At 37.0% G+C, this 12,185-nt stretch overlaps 1 protein-coding gene across 2 annotated transcripts in view; it reads left to right on the forward strand.

Annotated features, from left to right (window-relative positions):
- The window catches only part of sncb (synuclein, beta), a 32,878-nt gene that overhangs the window by 14,300 nt on the left and 6,393 nt on the right, over positions 1 to 12,185 (forward strand). For both annotated transcript variants that reach the window (XM_088604615.1, XM_088604614.1), the window contains exons 3-4: positions 6,081 to 6,122; positions 9,044 to 9,162. In XM_088604615.1, coding sequence (XP_088460741.1) covers positions 6,081 to 6,122; positions 9,044 to 9,162 — 161 coding nt within the window. The remainder of the gene's footprint in view (positions 1 to 6,080; positions 6,123 to 9,043; positions 9,163 to 12,185) is intronic.

Here is a 12,185-nt window from a genome sequence, read left to right on the forward strand (position 1 = left end):
CCTTTGGATTTTTACCAAACGTTTTACCATGAGTCTTTTATAGGTAAATCTCTGCCAATCTTGCAATTTTTTGTACTGTGAAATATGTCAGATGTAATAATTTGTTAACACACCAGAAAGTTCCAATTTTGTCCCATCTGACCACAAAGCCTTTGGCCAGATGTTTGCAGTATCACTTAAATGATTTGTTTGAAAGTACTGTATACGTGGGGTCTGAGAAGGGTTGGCCACTCTGTTATGCAAGCCAGCTTTATGGAGTGACCAGAATATTGTTGACTCATGGTCACTTTCTCCCATCTGAGCCACTGAACTCTAGGTCTTTCAAAGGTTGCCCTGACCTTACCATGACATCCCTCATCATGTGCTTACTTGAACTGTTCCTCAGTTTGGAGAGACTTGGCCATTTCTCGATGACTGAGAGGACTGTGCTCACAGGGGTATTCAGAGACTTTGATATTATTACACTTTTCCTGATCTGTGCTTTACAGTGACTTTATCCCTGACTTGTTTGAAAGCTCCTTAGTCTTCATGATTGAGTAACTTTGCTCAACATTCATGGCCTGAGTAAGGGACCTCATACAAGCAGGGGTAATTATTCTAAAATCATGAAGCCCACTATTATTTCATACAGTCAGAGGTCACTCAGCTAATTTTGGGGCTTATTAAGATAATTTTGTGCACCTAAGTGATTTCAGATTTACCATTACAAAGGGGTTGAATGCTTATGCAGTCATGTCTTTTCCATTTTTCCTTCATATTAATTATATATATATATTTCTTTCTTTTGCATTTTTTTGTTTTGGCATAGATTTTGTATACACAGTAAATAATATTATTGCTACTTCAAGGTGTCATGACTGGAAGTTTAAAGCCACAAAATGTGAAACCTCTGCAAGGTTTAAAGTACTGTACCTCGCCAGGCTAGGTTTCATCCTGGTTAATATTGACAGCTTTTGATTGATGCTGGTCTTTCACTGATTCAGTTTTACATGATCTGCATAGCAATATCTGAAATAAAACCATGTAAAGACACCTTTTTTTATTTGCAGTTCTGTTAGAGGCTTTTTCCACAATTTATAAGTCTACATTTCCAGTCAGGATTAATGCAGGATTTAGTGTTCACCACAGGTACTACAGTGCCTTGCGAAAGTATTCGGCCCCCTTGAACTTTTCAACCTTTTGCCACATTTCAGGCTTCAAACATAAAGATATAAATTTTTTATTTTATGTGAAGAATCACCAACAAGTGGGACACAATTGTGAAGTGGAACAAAATCTATTGGATTTTTGAAACTTTTTTAACTAATAAAAAAATGAAAAGTGGGGCGTGCAAAATTATTCGGCCCCCTTGCGTTAATACTTTGTAGAGCCACCTTTTGCTGCGATTACAGCTGCAAGTCGCTTGGGGTATGTCTCTATCAGTTTTGCACATCGAGAGACTGAAATTCTTGCCCATTCTTCCTTGCAAAACAGCTCGAGCTCAGTGAGGTTGGATGGAGAGCGTTTGTGAACAGTAGTTTTCAGCTCTTTCCACAGATTCTCGATTGGATTCAGGTCTGGACTTTGACTTGGCCATTCAAACACCTGGATACGTTTATTTGTGAACCATTCCTTTGTAGATTTTGCTGTATGTTTGGGATCATTGTCTTGTTGGAAGATAGATCTCCGTCCCAGTTTCAGGTCTTTTGCAGACTCCAACAGGTTTTCATCCAGAATGGTCCTGTATTTGGCTGCATCCATCTTCCCCTCAATTTTAACCATCTTCCCTGTCCCTGCTGAAGAAAAGCAGGCCCAAACCATGATGCTGCCACCACCATGTTTGACAGTGGGGATGGTGTGTTGAGGGTGATGAGCTGTGTTGCTTTTACGCCAAACATATCGTTTTGCATTGTGGCCAAAAAGTTCGATTTTGGTTTCATCTGACCAGAGCACCTTCTTCCACATGTTTGGGGTGTCTCCCAGGTGGCTTGTGGCAAACTTTAGACGAGACTTTTTATGGATATCTTTGAGAAATGGCTTTCTTCTTGCCACTCTTCCATAAAGGCCAGATTTGTGCAGTGTAAGACTGATTGTTGTCCTATGGACAGACTCTCCCACCTCAGCTGTAGTTCTCTGCAGTTCATCCAGAGTGATCATGGGCCTCTTGGCTGCATCTCTGATCAGTCTTCTCCTTGTCTGAGCTGAAAGTTTAGAGGGACGGCCAGGTCTTGGTAGATTTGCAGTGGTCTGATACTCCTTCCATTTCAAGATGATCGCTTGCACAGTGCTCCTTGGGATGTTTGAAGCTTGGGAAATCTTTTTGTATCCAAATCCGGCTTTAAACTTCTCCACAACAGTATTACGGACCTGCCTGGTGTGTTCCTTGGTCTTCATGATGCTCTCTGCGCTTTCAACAGAACCTTGAGACTATCACAGAGCAGGTGCATTTATACAGAGACTTGATTACACACAGGTGGATTCTATTTATCACCATCAGTCATTTAGGACAACATTGGATCATTCAGAGATCCTCGCTGAACTTCTGGAGTGAGTTTGCTGCACTGAAAGTAAAGGGGCCGAATAATTTTGCACGCCCCACTTTTCATTTTTTTATTAGTTAAAAAAGTTTCAAAAATCCAATAGATTTCGTTCCACTTCACAATTGTGTCCCACTTGTTGGTGATTCTTCACATAAAATAAAAAATTTATATCTTTATGTTTGAAGCCTGAAATGTGGCAAAAGGTTGAAAAGTTCAAGGGGGCCGAATACTTTCGCAAGGCACTGTATCATGACTTGATTCAGTGGAGCTGAATACCATCTGCCATTCACAATAAGAAATGATCTTTTAGTTTGATTTCTCATTTTTACCAACCTTCTGCATTGATACAATAAATTAGGTATTCAAAACTCACAAGTTTCATACCCCAGATTATTTGTATTCAATTTTCCTTAATATCCATCATCTTGTCAGTTTTTTTTTCCCACTGTCACTACACACTGAATCTTCCAGGTGGCATGGATATAAAACTCATTCATGGAAGAGTGGTTATAAAGCCATGAAAAAATGAAAAATAAAGATATAGCATTAAAAGATATAGCAAGAAAGCATTACCTTGTTGCTGGTTTTGCCAGTTGTGCACCAATTAGACTAATAGATGTTGAAAAACAAAACAAGAGAGTTTATTAATCAAAGGGATAAAAAACAAAGGCTTTCATTCCTCTCTTGGTGAATGTGGAAGGAAATACACCTGAAGAGAAGAGGAGGGATCACAGGAGGCAGTGGCCTCTGAGCCAGTCGGGTAACAGAGAATTGTCTGTTGCCTTTAGCAAGTAGTTACCTGCCTCAAGACCACATTGGTGAATGAGTGGATGCCTCTGGGTCAGGCACTGAGGTTCTGGTGTCTTTTGCATTTTTTCTTTGGTTTCTGGACTAAGATGAAAGCTCCAGATTGTGTGCATGTGGGCAGTCTCCGAGGGCAGATTTGTTTCGGACAGATGGGTACGCATATGGCCCAGTTTCCTTCTCACTGGAAAAGAGTGGCATTATCGTATATGGTGTAAAACCAAAAGAAAGAAAAATAAAGAAGCACTATTTTTTTATTTGACATCTCAGTGAATATGAAAGAAAATACATTATCAGGATTTAAAAATAAAGAAAAAAATTCAATTTACTAGGCAAATTCTGAGTAATTATTCAAAGCTCCATATCATTCACCAGGCTAAAAATTCAGTGTCATTTCTTCTCTGTTGCTTTCTAACAACCAAAGACAGTGATTTGTAGTAGAGGACATTGAGATGTCTTCTTGATTTGTTTTTAATTGTATACACTGTCTATTCATATAGACAGATATTGAATAGTAAAGGGTGATGTGTTTGGTTTTCGTTCTGATGTATGTTTTCTTGTGTTATTTACCACATATATTTGCTCCCTTTTCATAACTGGCTCTAGCAATAATTTCTCTATAATATTCATGACAAGTCAGTTATGAGAATTTGAAAATGCGTGTTTTTATAAATAGGCTTTTATATTATGCATAACTGTTTACATCTAAATGGCACATTTCATTATACATTTATGGCACTAACACTGAAGTGATTAAAACGAATGCCTTTCCTTTTTTCTGAAAGATGGCTGGATCTCACCATATAATTATATTGCTGAATGATTTAGTCACAATTAGAGGAAACTACACATGGATTTTTGACTTTTTAGACTGGTTTAATATCCATTTAAATTAAAACAATATGCTGTCGTAATGTTGCAGAAAGGCTGTTGCTGTGATTCATCAGATGGATAAAAATATATATTGCGGCCAAAATCTAAGTCTGTTATGAATAAATGATTCATGTTTTTACAAATCACCGCAATTACATTGTGCAAATGAATATGTGCTGTAGTTCATTTCATCTGTACACAGCCTTGCAGATGTTAAATTAAAAGAATATTTTAAAAGAAAACACTGTCAACTCATGAAATGGTGGAATTGTAATCAATATCCACAACCAATTTATGCTATTAATAAATGCTGTTGTTTTTGTAATACGATGCATAAAAGGGTTAAAAATTAGAAGAGGCCATCTGGTTCATGTGGCTTATTTGGTTACTAGTAGCTACATGGTAACAGCTTTGACAGTATGTTCTCCCACAACTCTTTGTGTAAAGAAGTGCCTTCTGTTCTCACTTCAGCATGCAGTCCACTGGGTTGTATTTCACTGCTGGTTCTGAGGATGTACAGAGGGTGGAGTGTGTCAATGCCTTCAAGAATTTGTATGTATTTTAAGCAAAGCAATTAGGAAGCAGAAAACACAAAAATAAGAAATCTGCAGCTGCTCTCCTGCTAGAGATCAGTTTCCCTCACTTGTGGAACCAAGGCTGATTATTCTGTCATTAAGAAGCTAGTTCTTTGAATTATTCCATAAATGGCTGGCATTATTTTAAAAGCTGGTAATGTACATGCCTGATCTTCTCTGATCTGATTCAAGAGCAGCAATATCTTATTTGAAACGTGGTGAAAATATAGTCTGAATATCCCCCATGGTTTGCTGCTCTATCCCCAGAGCTCCTCTGTTTCAGTCTCTGTCTAAAAATTGGATTATGACATCACATGACTCCTGACGCCACCTCAAATTGCATGTTTGAAGTGCAATCTTAAGGCATCAAATCATGAGAGAAATGTAAAAAAAGATCTCAGAGGATAAATTGAAGACCTTGATGTACACCAACACAGCATGATGCTGCTAGTGATCTTTCCTTTGATGTACCTTTGTGAGTCCTGAATCCAAAGTGGTTGTTGAAAAAAAAAGAAGGGAGATGTTCAGATTTGTATCACCACTTTGCTGTATATTGACAGTTACCTTTTGGATTTACTGGAAAGTGTTTTACAGCTTCAGGCAGTACTGAAGGAAATGGATGCTGTCTTGTTTTTCCTGGGGGTGGTTTAGGTAAATACGGTAGAAGACTCTGCTACTGTAGGACTCTTTGTTGGTGAAGTAGTGCAAAAGGTCTTAACTGAGCCATGCTAAGTCACTTCTTCAGTTCTGTTCTCTCTTTTCTTTGTCTTTATTTTTAAGACTTTTTAATTAACCAAATAACCTTACTTGCACTCTAAATCTAGGCATCATTAGCACGATGCACATGAAAATGCAACAATATCAGTAACAAGTGGGTCTCTCAGTTTAGGGCAGTGGCTGAGGAAATAAGGGATTTTTATTTGTTCGTCTGAACAAGTTTACCAGCCTGTTGGTCAATGCCATACACAGAAGCATGATGTAAAAACACCCGTTTGGATATCTAAAACATAATGCAGGCTATTTATTTAAGTACATTTTAATTTCGTGAACTTTTGAAAGCAGACATCTTGTAATAGCCTATTTGTTATACATCATGATTGTGCTGTATATATTCACATGAATAGGTAAAACCCAAAGGGCTAAATTACTGTCGATGAAGTCTTTGATTAAAAATACATGTGTATGGTAGATAAGTTAGACTTATCATTTAAGGCTAGCTGGCTTACCATATTTTAAGGATCCGTGTAGAAAAGAAATCAGACTGTTTTTTCTGTGAAAACACACTAACCTGATTCCTTTTTTTTAACAGGAAGCAAAACTAAAGAAGGAGTTGTACATGGTTATACATCTGGTAAGTTAATCCATAAAAGACAAAAGTCTTCTTTGTTTTGATACTGTAACGGGAGCCAGTGTTCTGTCAGGAAACTTTACGTGGGTACAAATGGACTTTGCAATACAGCAGCAATACAATACCTGCATAAATCTCAATGACACAGGGAGTGCTCATGATTATTCATCAATGTCCCTAGTAAACCTTTTAAAACATGAGCTGAAGAAAGCAGATCACAAGGGGAATCTGGAAGTCTTGCGAAGAGATGGTCAAATATCCCCCATTAGAATTTGACGGCCCTATTAAAGACTTATAGGAAGCACCTCTTCAAGACTGTCAAAAAAAAAGAGAGAGTTCATAAAATACTTGCTTAGGTACGGATACATGATAAATGATTAGTGGATGATGGGTTCGAGTCCCCACTGCAGAACTGCTTGCTCCAGTGCATTGAACAGAATGAATGGGGACCAGCTTGTACTGGAGGAAGGCTGATATCCCATCTAGGGAGAGAGTCTTTTGCCCTCTGTTCACTTAACACCAGGATAAACTCTGGATTAATGATCCTTTGAGGTACAGAACTACCTAAATTAATTATTTACATATTAATGAAGCAATACCTAAGTCAATTTTAACTTAACGATATAAATTAAATGTTTTTTCCAACACTTAATGGTCTTTACATTTTTTTACCACAACTGTATGAAGCACCTTATTTGTATGGAGTTTGAAATACATATTTTAATTTATCCTTTGCCTTGTGTGTGAAAATGATGATATTCTTATCAAGTAATTGATCATATTAATTTCTCATTTTCTCTCTGCATAAATGAAAGAAAGTTTGACAGCTAAAAACAGTTATTATGCTGTAAGATTTTGGATTTGTTGATTTTAAGTACAGTGACCTGGGCCTTTTCTCTAAGTTTGTACATACAACAATCATTACTCAGTGTTGTACAGTTAATATTAATTCTTGTTTTGCTCTTCAGCATGCCCTAGATTTACTGTGTATAATGATCCAGTTATTCTATCCATTTTGTTGAAAACTGAAAATTAAGAGCTGATGCAAATTCATTAACATTACATGCCAGTTTCATGGGTCTATGTATTTTTGATTAACTGAAACTGTCTGAGCTTAATTAAATATTATAAAGTGCACACCAAGGCCTGAATTCATAAATGATTAATGTGCCAACAATGTAGTAGGTCTCTTCCTCACTGAGATCTGTGTGTTTATATCAGGAGAAATCTACTGCTAAAAACATTTGAGCATTTAAAAAATCACAAACACACTCAATTAAATTAATTTACTGCTGTCTGCTTTCTTCTTTTTATGAAAGTTTGATTTGTTACTAGCTTTTCTCAGCAAGGGGGTACAAAGTTCGATCAATGAGGGGGGATTTAGTAATTTTTAAAACATGTTCCAAAACCCAACCGCTTGGAACATTATGTAAAAAGCCCATTATGTTGTTTTTTATTTTTGGCAATGCAATTTTGTGGTGCATCCAGTCAGATGTTTTAGGAGACTGAAGGAGGGTTTTGTAATCTTTCGCTTTGTCGCAGTCCTTGGCTATGAGGTCAGCGCTCAGTCACTTGTGAAATTACACACAGAGTTCCTTCTCCGAGTCCACAGAAAATAGCTTTTACATATTCCATTAACCTGAGCCCACTGGCCTGACCTGTAGTATACTATTGATATCTCAGACAATGGAAATCAATCCTATTAGGAAACAGGACCTTTTTTGAGTGTGACCTTTTTTTTTACATTGTTTAAGTCTGTACTGTATTTGTTCCCTCAGATATTAAAATAAACAATAATTACTGAAATGGACTGGGTTTGGCTAATTTCATAGCATGTGGTTTTTTGGAATTTAAAACTTCCAAACACTTCATTTTTAACTGAATAACACAAGACCCCAGAGATGCCAATTACTCAATTACATAAGAATCATTAGTAGTGATCTGGCGTCTTCATTTAAGTGGAACAGACTTCCCAGGGGTAAAGAATTTGCAGTGGTTTAATATCTGAATCACTAGCATCTTCCTGTATTTCTAAGATCTTCAGCGCTTCCTGTGGTATCCTGTATTTCATCTTTTAACCTCCTAGGGGAGGTTTAGATGCATTCATTGCATTGTAAAAAAAGCAAAGCTTTTTGCCCAGTCTGAATGCATTTGTATTTTATTTTCATTTATGTTTCACTCATCTGTCTTCTTTCAGTTTCGTGATTTGATTTTGATGAGTGTAGGAAGCTGCAGAATGCCCTTCCACAGACAAGGCCATAGTCCAAAATACACTGGCCATTGCAAAGCCTAAAATATTTTCCAGAAAATGTCTTCTTTGTCACTGATATGTACTGTAGTCATTGCTTATAAGACAATGTGTGTCTTATTTACTAGAAACATTAGTGGTTGGCATACACATAAAACAGATATCACCCTTTATTAAGTGAATTTTTTTTATTCTAATCTCATTTCCAAAGTAGGCTTGTGATGTACTTGTGTAGATCTAAGTTAGCTAGGTTAGTCCTTTTAAAGTATCATACAGTACTTTAGCCTCCCTTTTTAACTACATTTAAAAAAATTGTCTTACATTAGGTGATCTTCAAATTCATTTTGACAACACAAACTACAATTCAGTTAAAATTCTAAAAGCAGTTAAGGGCAGAATATTAATTATATTTCTTTGCACAACTGTCTGCACTGTCTCTTGCTAAGTTAGTATGGTTAAACTATTACAGTAGCTTTGTAGAAAATGGAAGACACATTGTATTCTGGACCAGAAGGCCTTAAAACATCACAAACCTCGTCTGCCTAATAATATGGTTTTGCTTTAGAGCAGAACAATCTCTGTGTTTCGGTGATAACTTTGATCTGTTGAACTGTGCCGTTACATCAAGTACCAAAAGCCTTGTCTAAGACAGATATCTGACCATCTTGTTCTGTAGTGGCAGAGAAGACAAAGGAACAAGCCTCCCAGCTTGGTGGCGCTGTGTTTTCTGGGGCTGGCAACATTGCGGCAGCAACAGGACTAGTAAAGAAGGAAGAGTTTCCAGCTGATATGAAGGTAAGATCACATGTAGCCTCTCTGAATGATGAGAATTGCTCTTCCTCTCACCCTTCCCTGGTCCTAAAAAAACATATTTATTAATTGAAGAGAAAACAAAAGGTTATTCTCCCTATTTATCTTATTATGTTTCATATGTCTTAGGTACCTAAAAACGTATTTCAAAACAGTGTTCACCATCACCTTTCAATCTCCTCTTTCAAAATGAATGAGATTTAGTTACCAGGAAGAAATCTTGCCACCCTCAACACAAAATGATTACTTAGTTGAATATTTTAGAGTTTTAAAAATAATACACTTAGTTTAAATTCTCCTTGATTAAAATACAGAGCCAAACACCTTTTTACCTTTTTAATCAGCTTCCCTCTTATCTATTGTCAAAGACAATGTCATATCATCATAAATGCATAGATCATTTTCATAGAATGCATCCTTATATTAACAACCATTTAATCTTATAGCACATATTCTTGCAATCTGCATGTACCAGGGTCTTAATCATTAGTTATTTTGCACATCATATGCTTCCACTACAGTGTTATGCAGGTTTCACAGGCTAGCTAATTAATGACATAATCTTATGTCATTGATGTCAGTAATTACTGTAGGTCAGGAAGAACTGTGGACCCAAAGCTGATCCTTGCGGCACACCACTAGTTACCTCAGCAATTTAACAGATTCCCTCTTTTTTATTCATTTTTAGAGGACATTTCCTACCTCTAATTCATTTTCATATGTGTCAAAGTTGGCCCTTATGTAGTTCCTGGAAGTCCATAAATACAATATCATATGTTATGCGATACTGTAATTCATTGTCACTGTTGCTTGTTCAAACACGTGTTGCTAATAAACAAGCCCTTTTTTTCTGTAGTGTCCGAAGTCGTTTTTTAATTTGCAATTTTACAATCTATTGCAACAGACTATAACTTTGGGAGCTCCTAGCTTACACTGTACAGTGTTACAGTTGCAGTGTTCATTTCTTTAAGTATAAATGGAAAATATCATCAACCCTGGGAGAGTGGTTGATCTTAAGTGCTTCAAGTCTTTGTAGGGCTTGCTTCTTTGTTAAACTGACATTATTCTTAAATATGCATATTTTTTATTATATGAAGCGTGATATTTCTGTGTTCTATAGTAAATACCTGTCTGGAATCTTCTATTGTAAGATCAACGTAGACACAGTAGCTGATGAGTGGTAAGTTGTTGTGGTGGCTAGCACTACTGTCTCTTTTATTCAGGGCCCTAAAACATCAAGTTTACATCTTAGTTTTCACCTGCTCTTCCAGTTTCCTGAAAAGTGCAATAGAAGAGCTGAAGATAAAATTAGAACGTGTAACTGTAGAACAACCCTGTGAAAGCCCCTCAGCCCTCCACCTCATTTAGCGGTTTGATTTGCCTGCCAGGCTTTAAACACTCGAGCTTAACGATTGTTGCTGGGTATGAGCTTGCTTCACCTGCCAAGAGAATTTACTGTATTCGCTCACTGTGTTTCACTGGGGATATCAATTATCAAGGTTTACCTTGACTTGTTCATCTGCTTTCTGGCCTTGGCAGACATCACTTAATGTCCTGCTCAAAGCTTTGCTGATCTCTTGAATCCGATAAATCACTTGACGGCACTCTCTGACCATGCCTGCTGCTTCACTTCCATGCAGGCAATGGGAGGTCGGAGGGAGATGAGTCCTTGCTTGAACAAAAATAGCAACACCAGACCACGGGATCCATTTTCAGGAATTACACTGGATCCAGCGTACAAAGCTTACTTACTGTACATATTTAAGACCTTATGCCCAATTGTTAATGGCCATTGTATTGAGACATTTCATTACTCTTCTTTGTCACTTAATCCCTATGAAATAGCCTATTGTAATTAATTCACAACATGCAATGTATATTTTTATATCTCAGGCATGAGTATTGTGCTCTTACTACAGGCGTGTGAAAAACCTGAACCAGAGAATATTTTTGTCATTATTAATAATATATTCACTTCAGCTGATCACTTATAAAACTGTTCATTGTTAAAAGAAATAATATTTAATAATTAATGTTAAATAACAACTTGCATGTACACAATGTGAAACTGTCTACTTTCAGAACTTAAGAAAGGGAACCTTGTTTGAACACTTTTGCTAATTCAATGTGCAACATTTGCATCTTATCAGTACTTTCTTTAGAGATTCTGGAGGATAATTCTTAACCAGCTGTTGGAATCCTATTAAAAGCACCACCAAGTCATAATGTTAGTAGTCTTAAGGAAAAACTGTACTTGTAGAGGTGTGTCTGGCAATTGCACAGACTGATTGTGTAGCATACAGGATTACAGGAAAAATCAAGGTGACCTCATTAACCTGATTAGCTGAGGTTAAAAATAAAAATACAGCAACCCAGGACACTTTAGCTTTATTCTCAGAGCTAGACTGAAAATAACACCAGGTAATGGGCTACAGTTTCTCACAGCTCCCTTTGCCGGTAAATAGCACCCTACTCTCATCCTGCATATGGGTACATCACATTATACCTAAATCTTAAGAGAACTTGGAGTGTCAGATTCCTGGATTTCCAAAACATGTTAACTTCTGGCTACAGTAATACATGATTGGACAGCTCACAGTATGTGTATATATTCTAAAATCTGGATCTTTGCAACTAATGTTTCTGGAAAACATTTCACAGAATTAGAGACCATGCTGGATGTTTACCATGCTCTCCGTCTACAATACATTTCTGCATAATTTCATGCTCCTAAACATAATCCATGTACAGTATGAGTTTGACTGTTGTAAGTACTGCTTTGCATGTGTTGGTGCAGTGGTGTGAATACAAGAAATTTTGCAGACAAGATGAAAAAAGCTCCCTAACCTGTTTGGATGCTTGTGACTCAGCAACCTGAGGATCTCATCCAGCTGTTTGTTGAAAAAAGACAGAGTAGCAGTTTTAAAGGCAGGACTGTCTAGCTTGTTCAAGGCTCCCAAATAAAATAAAATCAATATCTGAATTTGGCAGACTTTAACATCTATTGA

This window comes from Lepisosteus platostomus, chromosome 13 (genome assembly GCF_059453375.1).
Source record: "Lepisosteus platostomus isolate fLepPlt1 chromosome 13, fLepPlt1.hap1, whole genome shotgun sequence".
NCBI classification, from domain to species: domain Eukaryota; kingdom Metazoa; phylum Chordata; class Actinopteri; order Semionotiformes; family Lepisosteidae; genus Lepisosteus; species Lepisosteus platostomus.